Genomic DNA, 18651 nt, shown 5'->3' with positions numbered 1-18651 from the left:
GACGCTGGCAGGACATTATTTGATGTGATGGTGTTTTGCTAATTAGTGTACATTGAACATAAATGTATCTTCTATTAATTAAAGTTAGAAAAAACTAATAAAAATGGTTTGAAAACTTTGAGTTTTAATGATAATGACAAAATAAAGGGTAAAGTGAATAGTACCATTATTGACTTTTTAGTGTAAAAATATGGTATTTCGTTAAAGTGAACAGTACCATGAACTTTTCGTTAAAATTCTCAAAGTCCCTTAGAGCCATTACTTATTAACTTGAATCGGTTGTGCAATACAGTATTGGGCTAAGCTAGAGGATTAAGAGTGTGTTTGTTAAGAGTTTATCATAAAAGATTGGGCTTAGACAGTCTATGCTAAATGTCCAAAACAAAAAGATATGAATACAGTATGTTAAATTTTACTCATGACAATTGAGAATAACAGTAAAATTATTTGTCGAGAAGGCAAAATAACGTCATAAACCGCGTGAATAATAACTCCAACTTTTATAATATTTCTCCATTTAACCTGTAGTGTGAAGGTGGTGAAATTTGGAAATTTGGAAATTTTGAAAATTAACACTTTTTTTTTTTTTTTTTTGTGGTTTATGTGTCTATAAACGATTGAGAGAAAATTAAAATAAATGTGTTCATTTAATAAAAAGTTAAAGATTTTTTTTTATTAAAAAATGAAAAGAAATTGCTTGTAGCCATGAGAAAAGAAATTTAGAAAATTGAAGGCAAATCTTGGTTGGAGCGATGAGAAGAAGAAATTGAAGTAGAAAGTAACAAAGAATTCCTCCTGAACCTCGGCATGGTAAACATGCGTGTACGTTTCTTTCAGCCACCTCTCCAGTCGGACCAACCGGGACCCTCCACTTTGGACAGTAGCCTGGATAAAGCTGACCTCTGTACTGTGCTTATATAAGCCCGTCGTCCCATCAGTGTCGTTATCATACTACGAGTTCGAGACTATTGTATAAGTTAAGCAACTTATTATTTCGTACAAATTCACTATGCTTTATCAATTAAAATTTAATCACATAACGATGGTTGTCTTTAACATTACTGTCTAGAGATATTTTTTATTATAAATGAAAGTTTTTAAATTAGATTTAGGTAGGTGACAAGTTTGACACCAAATTATTATGATATTCTGTAGCTTAATTCAAATCTCTTGGGTGATGAGATAGATCATATTTTGTAGACCACATGATGTGATAGTTGATATTTGAACTTCTTTTTTAAATCATTAAAAAAAAAAATCTTATCATTAACCGTCATGTCATACGGTTTACAAAAAATGGTCTAACCATGAAGCCTATGAGAATTGATCTCCAAATCCGATTGGAATTCACAAGTGGTGGGGGTGATAAGCTGGGTTTTTTGTTTAGTCAATTTTATTTTTATTTTTTAATTATTAATAGGCAAATTTACCAAAATATTCATGTCACACCAACAATTTAATGGTTTATGTAACCAAGTTAACATAATAGGATAAATTGAGATACAAAAAATGAGCAAATAAGTGATAAAGTGAGATTTTGTATAAAGTGCAATTATCATAGTTAAAAATAAGTATTTCTTGATTATAATGCTACGTCAAAAATGGTGTTCACAATGATTTCATTTCATTTTGTCGTTCATATATTATATAATATTGGTTGAAAAATAAAGAAGTGATAAATGCATAATATTTTTCTTTTACACACTCATGTTTAATTTTATCTGTTATTTTTGTTTGATTTATTTAATTTGAATGTCAGAAATAAAGAGGTGTGTAAGAGATAAAAATGATGTGTGAAAATCAATTGTGTGGCTATGCTATAACTTTATTAATCAACACAAGATTCTTTGTCAAATATTTTTGATGTTTAAAAGTTATTTTTGACAAAAGTCAAGTTATGCCATTATTTTTTTAATTAAGTAGATAATCCACGGCTACAACATTGTCCAATACAGTCATATATGAAAACATTTCAAACAACAATAGATAAAGTTCTACCCTTAGTATGCGTATTTGGAATGTTAAGTCCAACGCTTGTGATGGCATCAGCTAAGAATTTATATCCCTAAAAATATGCTTCCATAAGAAATATATTAAAAAGAATCCGCTAGACAATAAATAAGAAATTTTCCTTAAGAAAGTTACTGTTTTATGTATAAATTATGAGTGTTCTTTCATAATTAGTTTTCCAAATATAACGCATGTCTAGATCTACACCGTATTCATTATATTTAATTATATAAGATATCGAATTCATACTCTTTCCTTAAAACTGGATTTTTTATTTTTGTAGAGGATTTACCGAATCCTATTGGTTTTAATTCAAGGGGTTGTTTGTGAGTCGAACTTTTGCTGTGAATGTGGTATAAAACCTTCTGCCACTTGAGCATAAGCTTTCACTACTCCTATTTGTTTGATTTTAATTATAGGCATCTAGCTAGCTCGCATGTAGATATTATGGGTGGATGATATTATTGTACGTGTTTTGGTTGTGGATGATATGGTATTTTTTTTTTTTTTTTTTAGATGATATTATCGTTCGTTTAAGATCTACTTAAACAGTGTGTAAACTGTTATTCTCCTGGTGTTATTCTTTTGTTGATATATATATATATATATATATATATATATTTTTTTTTTTTTTTTGTGGATGATATTATTGTACATGTTTGGTTGTGGATGATATGATTATTATTTTTAGATGATATTATCTTTCATTTAAGATCTACCTAAATAGTGTGTAAACTGTTATTTTTCTGGTGTTATATCCTGATTTTTGACTCCTTTTGACGTATAGGAACCAAAGCATAACTACTATATGTTATGGTCAAGGTATTGTAGAATGGAGTAAATAATATAGTAGCTACAATATGGCTGCTATTTCGCAAGGACATGCAATTTACTCCATTCTACAATACTTTGACCTCAACAGTTGTGGAAAAACAGCTCGCGCATGAGTTTTATTTTAAGAACTTTAACGAAAAGTTTTCGGTATTGTTCATTTTAACAAAAAATCAATTCTGGTACTACTTATTTTACCATTTATTTTGTCCTTATCGTTAAAACTCAAAGTTTTCAAACCATTTTCATTAGTTTTTCTTTTTATTTTTTAATTTAATTTCACATCAAGCCAAATGCAACGTACAATTATCATCATAGTTTATCAATTTTTGTGAGATTACTATCATTGGTTAACAAAAAGTAACGATTTTTTTAACTGCATTAATTATTTATATGAGTAGCCTGGAGCGAGAATCTGGTTCAGTTTGCCGTATTTGGAAGAATATTTCATTCGTGGAGATTTCTACGAGGCAGAAGAATACTTGAAGGGCTTCACCACAGCGCTTGACAACATCTACTCAACGAACGTCATTTTTGAGCTATGTTGGCACGACTTTCTGGAGGCAGGCACTGGAAGAGTAATGAACTAACATTTACATTTGGTGAAATTAATGAATTATTAGTCCCTTTTTAGCAATTAATTCGACGAGCACCTCTAGCACCTCTGTTGCGCAGACAAGTTGCATTTCAGGCTTTTTGAATATTGGTTCATAGTCATGCGTAATCACTAGGTATGACGTTGTTTCTCACTTTCCCACTCTGCTAGTGTAGATAATATCGTTTATTCAAAAAAAAGAAAAAAAAAATTAGTTGTTTCCCACTTCCCAAATGAAAGCATGAGTTATTTGTTGTGCAAGAACTATTTTCACTCCCTACCGAATGGCAAGGTAGGAAAGAAACCTATATACAAATCTCTCGATGTCACTTAGTAATAGGGTTTAGCTTCAAATCTTGTGGATGACGAGTTCTTAACTAATTTATGCGATAACTCTCTTTGAAAAGGAACGGTTGGGGCAATGTTGTAGTGAGCCATATTAGAGGTTCAATGTTTAGTGTTACATGCCAAATTTAACTTACGACAATTCAGAGCAACCGTAAAAATTGTCATAGGTGAATAATAACACTTTTATTTGTTAATTTTCTATTTAACCTTTTGCGAAGATGGAGTGATTTGGAAATCAAAAGATTGTAAAAGAGTTTAAAATTTTAAGGGTATTCAATCAAAATTTTAAATGAATTCATGAAAGTTCAAGAATATTCAATTACAATTTTAAAAGAATTTATTAAAGAACCCTAAAAATCTGAGTGTGAATTCACTCTAAATTCATAGTCTCTATAAAAGTCTATTAAAACTCTTATCAAACTCCTTAAAATTATAACTCCTTTAAAATTTATTAAAATCGCAATTGAATACCCCTCCAAAATGGAAGATCATTAATATAATAAGGATAATTTTAATTAAACAATAATTAAAAAAACTAAATATTAAAGTCCCCATGTTTTCTGCTCCTTTTTCCCTACTTCTCTAGCATTCACTCTGCAAGCACTTTTTTTTCCATAACTCACCTATATTTATTTGTGTCCCTTGAATTGAAAAACTTATCAAGGGCAGGGACATAAATAAACAGGGTGTGAAAAGGGAAAAAGCGTGGGCGAAGATCGTTTCCATATGAAAAATACTTTGGCTCTTTATATCTAAGGATCATTTCTTTCCCTTTCTCAAAAAGGATCATTTCTTCCTTACCAATCATAGTGTTTTGGCTACGTGACTTCAATATATCTGTCAATTTGTGATTAGTTGGCAAGGATGAATCACTTCCTATCTGTAAGGGGTCACGAAGTGTATATTTATATGTAAGAGTGAAAGTTGCGTAGAGCTAAAAACTGGAGACTAGTTACATTGTTATTGTAGAATGAGGATCCTCTCCGGATTCTCTTTGTGAGGATCTCATGAATCCTCCAATTGCGTCCATTCATCGTACAGTCAATTTTCATTACGTACTATTTATATTCAATTTTAAATAAAAAAATTTACAATGATTTATGACCGCACGATGTATGATAAACGAACATGATTGGAAGATCTCCGGAATCCTCACAAAGAGGATCCTCATTCGTTATTGTGCTCGTCACTTGAGTCTTGAACTTTCAAGTGAGCTTCTGAAAGCCTTTGCTTTTTCGAATTTTTCCTCATCTGAATGATATGTAAAATTTGGGGAGAAAAATTTATGATATAGGTCAAGATTTTGTTTAAAACTGACTAGGAGTAGGCTTGGTTCGGTTCTACACACCCCCACCCCGTAACTGCCAACCCAACAGCCACCGTCGGTTGGCTTCTGCTCAACCAACACCGTTAACCATCAGTTAGGCTTACCAGTTTTGTCCGTTTTCTGGTTGGAGCAACGAGATCTTAACACATCTACAATGGTTGGTCTGAGGTAGTGGAGGTCGGAGGGTGTCAATATGACCTTGGCTACATTTCAACCGTATCGTTTTTGTCCTTGGGAGAAATGATGATAACCAAGCCATAAGCCGATCCAATACTAAATATAAGAAATCAGCGAGGGCAATCCATCATTAGTATCAATCTACATGCAGGGGCACGCAAACCCGATGATTGTTCGTGAATGCATATTTACTTTAAGTTGAACATTAAAATGAATTCGATGAAAATCAAATTGCTGAATGTCTTAAAGGATAGTACATCTTTTAAGCATCTACCTTTGCTGCCGCAGATGCATAACTTACGCTGCTGTCCCTCGTAGTTTTGCACTGACTTGACTGCTCGTATCGGAGAAAATTGATCTTTATCTTTGTTGAGCAATTCCTCAGCATCTGAATACATTGAGAAATATAGTCCAAGAAGTTATGAGCAATGATCAATGAAGAAACATTTTGTAGTCTAGGAAAACTAAGCACAATTCTTGAAAAAAAATGGAATCTCCCTAACATTTTCCCTCTCAACATGATTTTGGTGACTTCAGCGTGTCAATATCGAATAGGTAAGTGCTAAACATAACGGGGATATCTTTAGGTTGCTTTCGTTACAGTACTGTACAATTTGATTACCGAGTTCCTAGCATACCTTTTATTTGTCCCCAGACAAAATGGTATAAGGGTCAACGAAACAGGAACGACACTGGTACTTTTTCATGATAGGCATAGCTTTTCAAGCTGAAAACAGCAATATAATCCTAAAACAGGTTTTACCCTGTTTCATTTGGGGTGCCATATTCTTGTATTGGTTAATGTCCTTTGCCAAATTTGAGGGAATCTATTTGAACTTGTTCCTCTTCAGACATTAGAGGGAATACTTGAGGCACTTACATGTAGAAAAACACTAATTGGGTGGCGCCCGCAAATGGTGTTATCAAACTCCGAAAGATACTGTTTGAACGCATCTGGATTTCCAGTTTCTATTATTTCCATTCCCATCCTGTCCAAAGCCTCAATAGATTTGTGTATGGCCCCATGTTTCTTGTCATAGTGCATGTAATTGAACCTGAGAGAGAATAACAAGATTAGGCACGGTAAACAAGTAACAGTCTGGCTTCAATTATATGTGCACAAAGCATGGCAAGAGAAGAAAATTAGTAAAACAATCAAATATCATGTAACAAAACTAAGGATACCATGACATAGCATCCATGAAGAAACATTTAAATTGAAACCAAGCACTTCTTTATTTTCCTTAGAACAAAGACAAAACAAAATATAAGCTCTAAAAGTCTCCCTAACTGTCCTACTGTAACAAAAAGTTGTGTTTGTGAATGCAAGTCTGCTTGCTCACGCGCCGGGGTGTGAGTGTGTGTGAGAGAGAGAGACAGAGACAGAGAGAGAGGTGTTTAATGCATATTGCAGAAGATGCATGTCTGCATGCATGAGTGTAGATATGCACTGACATCTTGGACAAAAGTGGCAGTCAATTTAGCTAACAATGCCAATACTCGTTCCTATATAGAACCATGAGTGGAACATACCGAGACCCCCAATGACAAAAATCTGATGACACAGAGAAGAAGTTTTGTGGATCATCCACATATTTCGCAAGGAACTGTCCATACATGGCTTCACTTTCAGCTTTAAGAGCACCAACCAATATGGGTACAACTTTAACTTGGTGCCTGCATCAGTATCGTCAAAAAGTCAGCCACGCCAAAGAGGATTATAAAATAGAACTCTGCTATATGAGAACAATAAATAAAACTATAGCGAATAAACATACCCCTCAAACACCTTAGCAAGATAAGGCAAGTGCATTTCCATGCTATGTTCAGCCTCATCGACGCGAATATCCATCAGATCAAATTTTCCAGAAGCTTTAAGCTCCTCAATCACTGACAAGTGAAAACAAACTGAATTTTAGAAAACCATCACAAAAACTAACAGGAAAGTAGTAAATTCCTGTAAATGAAACATGTGATATTTTCATTGTTATGTTATTAATACGTAGGTGTTGGTTAAAATGGGAAACAGAGAAATGGGCACAAACAATAGACATGATCCCTACATTTTGCGATCAGGTCATGCTGCTGCATTCACTGCTAAAGGTGTAAACAAGAATCACAGTACCTTCCAAATCAATAGGTAGGTCCCCAATGGGGGTCTTGTAAACCGTGGCCGTAGAAAGAGCACACTTTGGAGTGTAATGGTGGTGAGATGGACCGAGCAGGAACACCCGCTTACTGAAAAGGCAAGTTAGTCAGTAATCTAACAATTCGAAGACAGCTAATTTCCCATACCAATCAAGCTTTACAGGTTCGATCATGAGTCAACGCACAATTATCTGAACATAATCAGCTCATATTTTTACACTACATGATCAAAACAGTATTAGAGAGAACTAATCACAGACAACCCGAGAAGAACACAACTTACATGTTTGTTGGGTCAATGTTGCCAAATGCATAGGCAGCGGCACGACCAGAATAAGAATACCCTGCATGCCTGTAATCCCAGAGCCACCCACCACAATAAACGTAAATAAATAAGTTTTAGTTTTCAACTAATTAGTGCTTAAACCAAAAAAAAAAAAAAAAAAAAAAAGCAGAAACAGCAAAAATATGAACTCACGGAGCAATGACACCTCGGACATCAGGAGATTTATTGAGCCCAGATGCTCTCAGCCATCCTTCAATCTCTTCTGATAACTTCTTAGCTGAAAAATCAAAACCTTTAGATTAAAAACTGATTTTTTTCACACAAATTGATCGGATGAATTAATTTTCTCAAAAGCTCCAAATCTGATGACTTTTTAGTTTTACTGCCGACCCAAATCACTAATTCGGCTTCTTGTATTCAAGGAGGCCAAAAAAATCAAACAGAGGGGTGTTATTTTCTCAGAAAGTGAGAGAGAGAGAGAGAGACTGACGATTGTCGGTGTACCAAGAACCGGCGTGCGATGCTCTTCGGACTTTCTCCATGGATGGAATTTGGGAGAATAAACGAAACCCTAATCAGGTGCAACGAATGAAGGTAAAACTGAGAGTCCGAGAGTGAGAGAGACGGACAGAAATCAGAATCTGAGATGATGCTTCTACAAGTTACCTTTCTTATGGGAGGAGACGGCTTTTGGAAGTTGGACTTTGGAGTGGGTGGGGTGACGTGTTGTTACTGAAACGAGTACTTCCGTGACGTTCCGTCTTACTTCCGTCTTCGTAGCACTTGGAAGTTTCTTTCTAGTATAAGACGGTGTATTATTAAATCGAAATATTATGATGTTAAAGTTTGTTTTAAAGTGTTTTTAAAGTAGATAAAAAGTAATTTTTGTGAAATGTTTATGAAATAAATTGTAGTTAAAATACAAGTGAATTCTTAAAAAAGTGTTTGCTAGTACTTTTGACACTTAAAAATATTATCTAAAAGCTCTTTTAGTCATTTTAAAAGCACTTTTAAGTCATTCTGAAGTTGTTCTTGTATGTTCAAGTTCTAACCATGCTCTTCGTAGTTTAAATTAATATGTCGGAAATAATAGTTATTGCTCGAACCAAAATTTCAAAACTTAAGACGTTCTAAGCCATGTTATATTACCATGTTATTCTAATTGTTCCTAGAATTTGGAGTAAAACTTTTTAAGCGACTAAATCGTTACACCACTGAGCACGTTATAAGAGAGAGAGATACAGTTCACAAGAGGCACAATCAAATTAGGAACAAAAATTTCTAATCTATATTTCTTATCACGTGATTGTGTAAGCCGAGGTACGATGCCGGCTACCAAAGTTGTTTTCCTGTAGATAATTCCTCAAGTAGACTGATACTAAGCATGGTTTTTCTAGTATGCACAAGAGATTACGATACACGGGAATCCTTGGCCACACGTCAAGCCTCTCGTTCCTCTGGTGCATGTCATAGACCGAAGCATAGTAAAAATCTCCGTATCTCTTGTAAAGGTAAAGGAATAAAATCTTTCACTGCTATTTTATAACAATCACAAAAGCTTACAAAGTTTACAAGAATTGCAACTTACAAACGACAAATCTGGCCGAGCAGGCTGAGTGAGTAACAAGCAAAATTATGCTACCAACTTCCCACTTTGCTTATTCTTTGAACCAACAAATCCAAACAATCATATACCCTATACCCCAATCTGTGGAAAATTACTCTTAACGACTCTTACAACAAACGAAACAAATGAGATCGATGACTTTGTGACCCGATCACCCTCACTCGAATTCAAAAACTATGCAAACTTTCTGTTTGCTCCCGTAGCAAACAAGAAGATGAACGAACAGTCCACTGACAGAAAAGAAAAAGACCTGCAATCACCAAAAGAAAAGAAACTAGAGAGATTATGTTTCATTCAATCCAGTCATACTCGTGTGATTTTGCACCGACCATGAAGATTTGAAGAATTATAAAATTATAATAAAAAACAATCACTTAATGACAATGTATTAAAAACGTGAGGTGTGGGCGAGGCGTCGGAGGCGAAGCCCGGCCTAGGCGTGAGGCGTGAGGCAAAGCCTTATAGGATTAAATTTTTTTTTATATATATGATTTATATATTATACATATAATTGTATAAAAAATAATACTATGTAAAATAAACATTCATTCTCAATTTTATCATTCAAATCCATAGTCATTCAAAAGATAATATCATCTAAATTCATTATTCAAAGATAATACCATCCAAATTCGTTTAAAATTGGAAACCTTACTATAAATCTAAAACGAAAAGACCTATATCCCATTTTCCATTAAATAGGCAACCTCATTTGTCAGTTTCATCTCCTCTCCCTCATTGGACAACTTTCCAAACAAGTCCTGACTCTTTGACAAAAAAAAAAAAAAAAAACACGAGTCCCGACTCGGGTCCCACATTCCAACATCAAACCCACATTAAATTGGTATCCTTCTCCCATCCCCTTGAGCCTTTAGCCTCCTCCCTCCTCTCTGTTTTTCTGCTTTCCCCAGAAAAGCTTATCGCCCAGATTTATTTCCTACTCCAGAAAAGCTTCCCCAGTCCACTGCTCCAGATTTATCTCTCACCCAGCCCTATCCCAGAATGCTCCACAGTTCACACCAGTTTAAAAAAAAATCAAAAAAATCAAAAAAATCAAATCCCTAACTTTTTTTAGAATTTCAGAAACCCTAACCTTTAAAATTGGGGATTTGTGGGCTTGCTGACGGCACTGGGGTGACGGTGGCAGGGTGATGACGGCGGCTGTGTGTTCTGGCGCACGGGAGAAGTGGGTGAAGAAGGCAGAGGATCGAAGGTATGGTGGAATGTGGATTAAAAGTGGAATCTGGACTAAAAACCCTTACCCAAACAGCGTTTTTTTTTTTTTTTTAAAAGAAAAAGGGCAGACAAGGCGCCTGGGACGCCTTGAGGCGCGCCTCCGCCACCTCGGCGTCTCCGGCGAAGCCTTTCGCCCACTCCAGCAAAACAGAGGCGTTAGCCTTAGCGCCCAGCCTCAAAGGCGCGCCCCGAGGCTAGTTTTTTAAAACATTGCTTAATGATTGGTAAACTAAGAGCCCTTTTGATAACCATTTCGTTATTAGTTTTCACTTTTCGTGCTTGAGATGTCAGGAAAGTATATGGGAAAATGGAGAGATGTAAAAGGTAGTGAGAGAAAGGGGAAGACATAAGATGAATGAACAAAACAATATCTTGAAAGCTAAAACTTAAAAGCCTTTTGGTTTTAAGTTTCCATTTGCATATTTCGCTATACATGTCATTCCTATGTATTCCAATCTCTCTCTAACACAAAAATGAAAACTAAAACTAATAACGAGAAGTTATCAAACATGCCCTAAAGTACTTGACAAGCCAGACCACAACGACTGCATTTAAGTTTTATGTGTCAGGTTAAAAACATGTCTTTGGTTAAAGAATGGCTTTTCAACATATTTTGCACTCTCTAAAATCCATATCAATCCCATCAGAATTCAGCTATTCAAACTGTAATCAAATCAATATTTTAGGTGTAACAAAGACAATTTTGACATGCTTTAATTCGAAAGGACAAGTTACCTGTGCAACCACGCAATCTGCAAAAGTTGAACTGAGGCAACCTGAGGCATTTGTGCAAAGCCTCGAAAGGATACCAACTATAAACAAAAATTTCAAGCATGCTCCAAGATAGAATGAAGTTTTGGAACTTGCCGACGCAACAATGGCTCAAGCCGGAAAGAGGGAACACCAAATTGCCACCTTTTAGCATCATACATTTCATTCCATGCCTGTATTATCTCATCAATTTTGAACCCTAAACCTGCATTTGAATGAAGGTCCCAAATTCGAACAGCTCTAAATTCTAAAAGCCGAAAAAAATTTGCATTAACATGCGGTACTTACCTTCCAATGCAGTTTCATTGGAACAGTGGTTCTTTATCACCACGGCAATATCTGTTGGAGAAGCTCCACAAAGTTCAAACTTTTCAACAGAAACTTCTAAACATTCCTCCCAAGTAGGTAGCCCTAACTTATATTCCACAACGGAACGCTCATACAGCAAGGTTCCCCACAAGAGGTATGTCTGTGACTTCATATTTGCAGCATGCTCTGCAGCTTCATCAGCAGATACCTCTTGAATTAGGCCATCCAAACCCAATTTCTGCAATTGGGTGTTATATTTTTCTTCTTTGGACAGTCCATTTAGACGCCGCTCTTCCATCTCCTCCCACATCAGCATGCCCCTGTCCATGCTGTCCTCAGCCTTGTTATAAAGCTGAAGCACCTCCGAAGAAGGCTCTGTTTCTAGCTCATTCTTGCTTCCAATAGCATAGTACCAACAAAGCTTTGCTTGGTCAAACTGTTGTTGCCCCAGAGCAAGATAACCTTCATAAAAGTCGGGTTTTATTTTCACAGCCTCTTCGTACCTACCCTCTGCCTTCTTATACTCTTTCTTTGCCCAGTCATAGCCAGCCTTGATCAGTTCAGTAATGGTTTCCCTTGAAGCATTTTCAGGAAAGGAAACTCGTTTCCTTGCCCTAGACATGTGGACATTTCCCCAATTAAACAATGCCAAAGCCGCCATTTCTTGGAACTTATCTGCAGCAATGTCAAAAAGTTCTTGAGCATCCTCAAGTGTTACAGTGTCCTCCATTGCCTCTGAGTATAGCTTCACACCAAGCTCATGAAGATCCAAATACGAATCAGAATCGAACCCAACATGGTTCTTGAACAATCGTGCAAACTGGATAACCCAGTCCTCAACAGAAGTAGACCTTTTTTCCACTACTCTATCGTTTTCAGTATCCCCATTCTCTACAACATTACTTGGTTTTTTGTCTTCCGTACTTACCTCTCCATCACTCAATCCCTCATAAATTGGTTCTTGATCAGGACTGACTTCTGATATGAATAATCTAAGTGAGCCCTGCATATCACAGGAAGATTCAGCTATCCTCAACTCATCGGTGGTAGTGATTGTAACCAAATCACCCTCTTGATCTCTATACTTAACAAGAACACCCTTCAATCCAGGAAATCGATCCCTAACTATCTCCCTTGCCAACCCCATGCTACAATTCGCTGGCAGTTGTGCCCACCTTATATCCTCTCCAAACACCAGCTTCACTGGCCTTGCAACTACTTTTTCTTCCTCCACATGTTTTGTAACCAGTTTCTCTTCCTCAACGTGCTTCGTAACCACTTTATCTTCCTCAACAGTGTTTGTAACCACTTCTTTATCCTTATCAGCACTCACCTTCTCTTCCACAACGACCTTATCCTCCATCTTCTGCTCAACTTTCTTACCCTTCTTCTTCAACTTCTCTTTCACCACCTTACGAAAACGAGCAGCAGCAGGCTTCTGTACATTAGCAATACCAATCTCTTTCTCATCATAAACAATACCCTTTTCATTCATCACCCTCTTCACACTCGCCAAAATCTCCAACGCACTTAGATTATTCGGTTCCATACTCAGCACAGCATTAACATCTCTCAATGCCAAATCCAACCTATTCAAAGCCTCATAACAATATGCTCTTTTTAACAGTGCTTTACTGTACTTCGGCGATACCTCTAATGCTAAATTACATTCGTTGATAGCTCGAGGATATTCCCCAATACCCATTTGTATATAGCATGCTGCCATGCTGCTATGCAGATGAGCAACTTCAAAATGATTATGTGGAAGGAGTTTGAGGGCTTTTTCATACTTCAACATCGCACCTTCGTGATCGTGCTTCTGATAGAGCTTGTTACCTTCTTCTTTGAGTTCATAGGACATGTTGATGAAGATTGCAGTATCTTCATCAAAGGCTTTTGAGTTTCGATCCGAGGACTTGCTGTGCTTACTGCCAGCATTCCCTGGCTTTTGAACCTCATGATCTTTCTTCTTCCCAATTGGCTTTCCCATTTGATATTCCTATAACAATTCACACACCCAAAAAACCAAGGAACATACAAAAATCAATCAATTGTATCTGCTAAAACCCAATTCAAATTCATGCATGATGATGACCAAAAACAACTGTAACAAATTAACAGACAAAAAAATAAAATTACCCAAAAATTGAAGCTAAAGTAATTTGTACACACAAATTTTCAATCAAAATTCCAGAGATTAAACACCGAGACCCCAAATTTTAATTCCAGAAATTAACCACAAAAAATAGGGAAAAATTTTCTCACTAACCTGGTTGCTGTTCTAAGAGCTCCGAACCAGCAATTGGTGGATGCTAATCCAGAGAGAAAGAAAAACCCAAATCAGAATTTGATTGAATTTTAATGACTGGGGTATTGGAATTGTTGGGAGAGAAACAGAGTGGATATCGGTGGCTGCACAAGAAAATGCAAATGGAACGACGCATCATTCCCCCCTGGAAAGGGAATTTCCCTCTCCCTAGGGTTTCCCCAAGCAAAGTCCACGTTCCAAAGTGGCCAGGTCAACCTTCCAAAGTGGCATGGTCGTTCCCACCGTCCAGGAGCGCGCGTGTCATTAACCGCCGTATTTCGTTTGCCCCGCCACCACTTGTTTTTTGGTTTTTTCCGCGCCATATCTAAGAAAAACCTTTTGTTTGTATATGCTAAACGCTACTATCGAGTATCGAACATCCTAATTGCAGCAACAAATAGAGAAACGATCCAATTTATGATTGCGTACACAACGTCAATTATTTTAGGAACAATTGTTCGGATGATCAGCAATCCAAGCACTCGAGTGATTATTGTTTTAAACAACATCAACCATTTTTACGTCATTTATGTATAAAGTCGTTACTAAATCAGTAAATTCAAGTAAGTAAAACGTCTAAATCCACAATTTTCTTTTTATTCCTACAACAATTTTCTAACTTTATTGGTTTGTAGCATTGTCTTGATGGACAGTGATATGCGTTCAGTGGCATAGGCACGGATGAATCTCGACCATTGTGCAGAATCCACTATAGATCAATAGCGAGAAATCATTCACGAGCACGTGTGCGACTAACTGCAACACACGGTTGTCCTTGTTTTCGTAGCAGATGTCATCCTCATGATGATTGTGTGTTTGGTAGATTTGCTATTACAAATATTATGTGGGATGTGAAGTGCAGTGATGATTGAGATAAGCTGGCGCCTGGTGTGATGGTGCTGGCATATATATCAGTGGGGATGCTCGAATAATGCAGGTAATAACGATGGCAATGTTGACCTACACGTATTGGCAGCTCACATGTAGGAGGGGTTCTTGTGTGCGGCAGCCGGTAGAGGGCATCAGACTCACCCGACCGGGACCAACCTGGGGTTACCCGGACCAAATACAGACCGTCCCGCTGTTTTTGTGAGCCTGCCGCATGGCTTATGAGGTCCGGACTGCCGGACGCAAAAATTTCTCCACATTTTCCAACATGAGTTCAGTTTATGAATCACTCTGATTCCACGGGGTGTAATAATTGGTTTAAACGAAACACAACGTTCATAGCTTATTAAAAAAAGAAACAAGACGACATTAACAGAAGCAATCTGTGAATCGTAACAATGATTCACATCTTTTCAGTTTCTTTTGTGGAATAGCTAGAAACATAACAAAGCATTTCCTCTAAATACGCATTCCACATAATGGAACTTCAGACTTTTACATTAAACGTAGGCCAGAGTTTCGGAAATAACTTACGCATCACATGTTGTATGCTCCTCCTCTCTTTATTTCTCTTGGCACGTGATTAGAGAGATAGAGGTGTGTACATGTGAGACACAAGTTTCTATCAAAGGAGCACTACAACAGTTGACTGTAGTTGCCGTTAGAGCTACAATTTAATCTTAGCAACTTACAGGTTAAGCTTTACGAATTTACGAGAGGACTGAGCCCCCTTGAACTATCAAACCGGTATCATCCTAACGTCAACCGACAGGTCCAAGTAGCCAGGTTTAAGAGTCATGAATCATGATTCCCGTCTCCACGGGTTGAGCAATGTCCCTTCCCCGCTGCTGTAAAACTCTAACAAACTCATCCAAGCTTAAATTTCCATCTTGGTTGAAATCAAACAATTGGAAGACGATTTCCACCACGTTATCAGTGAGAGATACGCCACAAACCTGATATTGTACACATCATTCAATCAACATTATTACGATAAACAATTTGGATACCACAATCTGTTGCTATGGAGATCAAAGAAATAAACAAATATCAGCATCATACATGAGAAGCAGCACGTTGGAAATCCTCTCGTGTTAGCATCCCATTGGCTTTGCCATAGCTGAAAAGAGCCAAAGAAAAAGGCTGCAATTGTTTACGAAGCTCGGCAAAATTTTTGAATTCCTCAAATGTGATGCGCACGTCTCTAAGATGTGGTTTATTGCTCAATTCCTCAACCCGTTCAAGCAAATTGCTTAGATGACTCATATCGGCAGAAGCAACCATGGACAAAGCAAAGTCCTTTGCCAATATGGTTCCTCGTAGTTTATAGTCATAGTGGGAAAACTCCAACCTCACCATCTACAAATGCATCAAAGTGTGCAAATAAGAACAAATTTCTGAGGGAAAAAATGCAATCCAAGCGTTCCATAATCAAAGCATGGCAGGTAGCATCATCAACCAAATGGGTATGAAGACAAAGTAAGTTCCGAAAATCTCGTCTTGTTGTAATATAAGGTCAGGCTGAAAATCAAACCAAAAAACCTAGACTGGAAGAATTCTATGTATATTCTTCTAGATGTATATTAGCCCTTACAAATATAATTTGGGTGCTTCTATTTAATCCCCATAATTTACTCAGTAAGCCACCCTTTCTTTACGTAAATTGTTCTACACAAATTTGGAAACAAATGCACACCAGAAAACGTATATTAGGTCTGTCATGTCTGAAAGTATAATACCAATTTTATGCAATAAAAGCGATCTAGGAAAATTTAACATAAATCAAACATTCTAAAATTCAAGGGAATGAAAAGGATTGGGAACTTACTTCATACTGTAAATCTCTCAGAAATTTGACAAATTTATCAAGTTGGAGGGAATCCTTCCCATCTTTGCCAAAAAAGTACTCCACAAGCCCTCCATCTTCTACGGAACCATGGACTTTTAGCCCAGGTCGAAGTCCCTCCCTGTGGTAAGCGCCCTGTCTATTGCAGGCTCGCATCAAACCCATCACTTTCTTGAACTCTTCCTTATCAATTTGTCTATGTATCGATATAAAGAGTCAAATCAGATTCACAACCATAGTGGAAACAACGAAGAACAATTAGGAAACTTAGCTTGAAATTTGTACGAGTACTAACCCACTATCATTGAGGTCAAACATTTTAAAAGCGACACAGAAACTTGATTCTGGGATGCTGAGTAGTGTTACAAAGAAAATATACCTGTGACAAAGAACATTGTTAGAGGGGGAAAAGATCCAACATCCGCTTACTTCATGAGCCATAACCCGTAAAAGTAGAACTCACTCTTTAAAAGAAATATGCCCGTCATTGTTTACATCAAAAAGCATGAAAAATTCAGAAGGAGAACAGCGCAAATCACCAGGATTCCTTTCCCCTTTCAAATATCCATCTCTAACAAGGTTGGACTCAGATGGAGGGAAGACGGGCACAATTGCCCTCATAAGATCTCCCGGTGTCATAAGTAACTCTCCATCTGCAGTACTAGAGGATGCAAAGTACTCAAAAACCTTCATGTAAAACAACAGAGCCATCGGTCAACAGGAAGTTATATCATTAGATAATTCTCCTTAAGAAAAGTTTAACTCGAGTTTTCAAGCGCATAATTGTTCCAAGGAGAAGGAGAACAGATATAAAAAAACGGAGAGACGGATAGATGCACGTACTCGATAAATAAAACTAAAAGTGACAATAATTAAGATGGCCATCGTACAGCCTAAACAACAATTAGTAAAACAACATGAAAAGGTACAATACTTAACAGTAGACGATATCTAACATACAATGGACAGAAACAACTAGCGTGCGTCGAATTCAGTATTAGAGGAATGTGTTTAGGAATCGTGACATCTATGCCGTCGGGCATTGTCAACTAAACTTCTATTTTTGTTTTCACCAAGTTCTCGAAACTCCTTTCGATGTCATCAATTATTTCCTAGGCTTAATATGCAATGATAAAAATTCCAAATTAGACTATATAAACAATGAGTTAACAGATAATCTGAAATTAATTATGTTCTCGTATCTTATTAATATGGTGAGTACCTTCTCCGGCGGACTCCACAACCTCATGCGCTTCTCGTAGTTGAAGAAAATTTTTCTCCTATAAGCATCTGCAAGACCCAATTAACAAAATTAAATCAAAAAATTAAAAAAACAAACAAACAAACAAAAAAAATTGAAATGTTCAAAGTAATCAGAAGCCACTTCACTTGCCTCCGAAGAGAAAGCCAGGGCCAATTTCCGGCAAAGACAACTTCCGTAAAAAGGACCGTGACGGCCGATCCTCCACGGCCAGTCCCGACTCCGCCGTCGACCAGTCAGCGAACGATGACGTTTTGAATAAATTGGAATCAGGGGAAGACCAGTACAGAAGACCTACTCCCGAGCCCACCGCGAAGCCCGATATCCATTTGAGGAACGAGCCATGGAAGGGGTTTTGGGGAGGGTTTGACTCGAAGTTCGACGCGGCGATCAGAGAGAGAGGCGAAGACGGTTGTGGTGAGGCGGACAGGTGGCGGACCAGGAGGCGTTTGTGGATGGACGGTGTGGATCGAATTAGGGATCGTAAGCGGGACATGGGAAAATTTTGCGCAAAATGTTGCAGAGATAGGGAAGGATGGAGACGACGACGTTGTGAAAGTTGGAGAAGGAAATGATGATAAGGGAATCTGGGCCGTCGGATTTGTACAAAAAAGAAAAAAAACCGAGGGCGGGAGCGCGCGCACATGGTTTGTATGTTGGGTCGGTGAATATATTATGGGCCT

General features: G+C 37.2%; 3 protein-coding genes across 5 annotated transcripts; all 3 read right to left on the bottom strand.

Moving 5' to 3' along the window:
* Positions 1-5391: 5391 nt before the first annotated feature.
* LOC137739110 (uncharacterized) lies at positions 5392-8421 on the bottom strand. The gene is made up of 8 exons (XM_068478606.2): positions 8213-8421; positions 7915-7999; positions 7720-7788; positions 7414-7526; positions 7067-7178; positions 6822-6965; positions 6169-6343; positions 5392-5676 (listed from the first exon to the last, which is right to left on the bottom strand). Exons 1-8 carry the CDS (start codon positions 8262-8264, stop codon positions 5551-5553), a joined length of 876 nt encoding a protein of 291 aa, XP_068334707.1. The 5' UTR covers positions 8265-8421; the 3' UTR covers positions 5392-5550.
* Positions 8422-9234: 813 nt separating this feature from the next.
* On the bottom strand, positions 9235-14295 carry LOC148690914 (protein PHOX1-like). Of its 3 annotated transcripts, none has more exons than XM_088685940.1 (4): positions 13935-14295; positions 11645-13664; positions 11321-11561; positions 9235-9599 (listed from the first exon to the last, which is right to left on the bottom strand). In XM_088685940.1, the coding sequence occupies exons 2-3, from the start codon at positions 13653-13655 to the stop codon at positions 11413-11415; spliced, it is 2160 nt and encodes a 719-aa protein (XP_088542066.1). In that variant the 5' UTR covers positions 13656-13664; positions 13935-14295; the 3' UTR covers positions 9235-9599; positions 11321-11412. The 3 variants fall into 3 exon arrangements, with proteins under 3 accessions (XP_088542066.1, XP_088542068.1, XP_088542067.1); XM_088685942.1 differs by having other exon boundaries at positions 9235-9722; positions 10800-11561; positions 13935-14204; XM_088685941.1 differs by having other exon boundaries at positions 13931-14165.
* A 935-nt stretch (positions 14296-15230) lies between these two features.
* On the bottom strand, positions 15231-18584 carry LOC137743164 (calcium uptake protein, mitochondrial). Its single transcript, XM_068483060.2, has 7 exons — positions 18101-18584; positions 17930-17997; positions 17171-17394; positions 17003-17086; positions 16690-16903; positions 15924-16220; positions 15231-15817 (listed from the first exon to the last, which is right to left on the bottom strand). The coding sequence occupies exons 1-7, from the start codon at positions 18462-18464 to the stop codon at positions 15650-15652; spliced, it is 1419 nt and encodes a 472-aa protein (XP_068339161.2). The 5' UTR covers positions 18465-18584; the 3' UTR covers positions 15231-15649.
* Positions 18585-18651: the final 67 nt, after the last annotated feature.

This window comes from Pyrus communis, chromosome 15, assembly GCF_041283825.1.
Source record: "Pyrus communis isolate YQ-2024b chromosome 15, ASM4128382v1, whole genome shotgun sequence".
Lineage (NCBI taxonomy): Eukaryota > Viridiplantae > Streptophyta > Magnoliopsida > Rosales > Rosaceae > Pyrus > Pyrus communis.
This window is presented reverse-complemented; position numbering and strand designations above follow the sequence as displayed.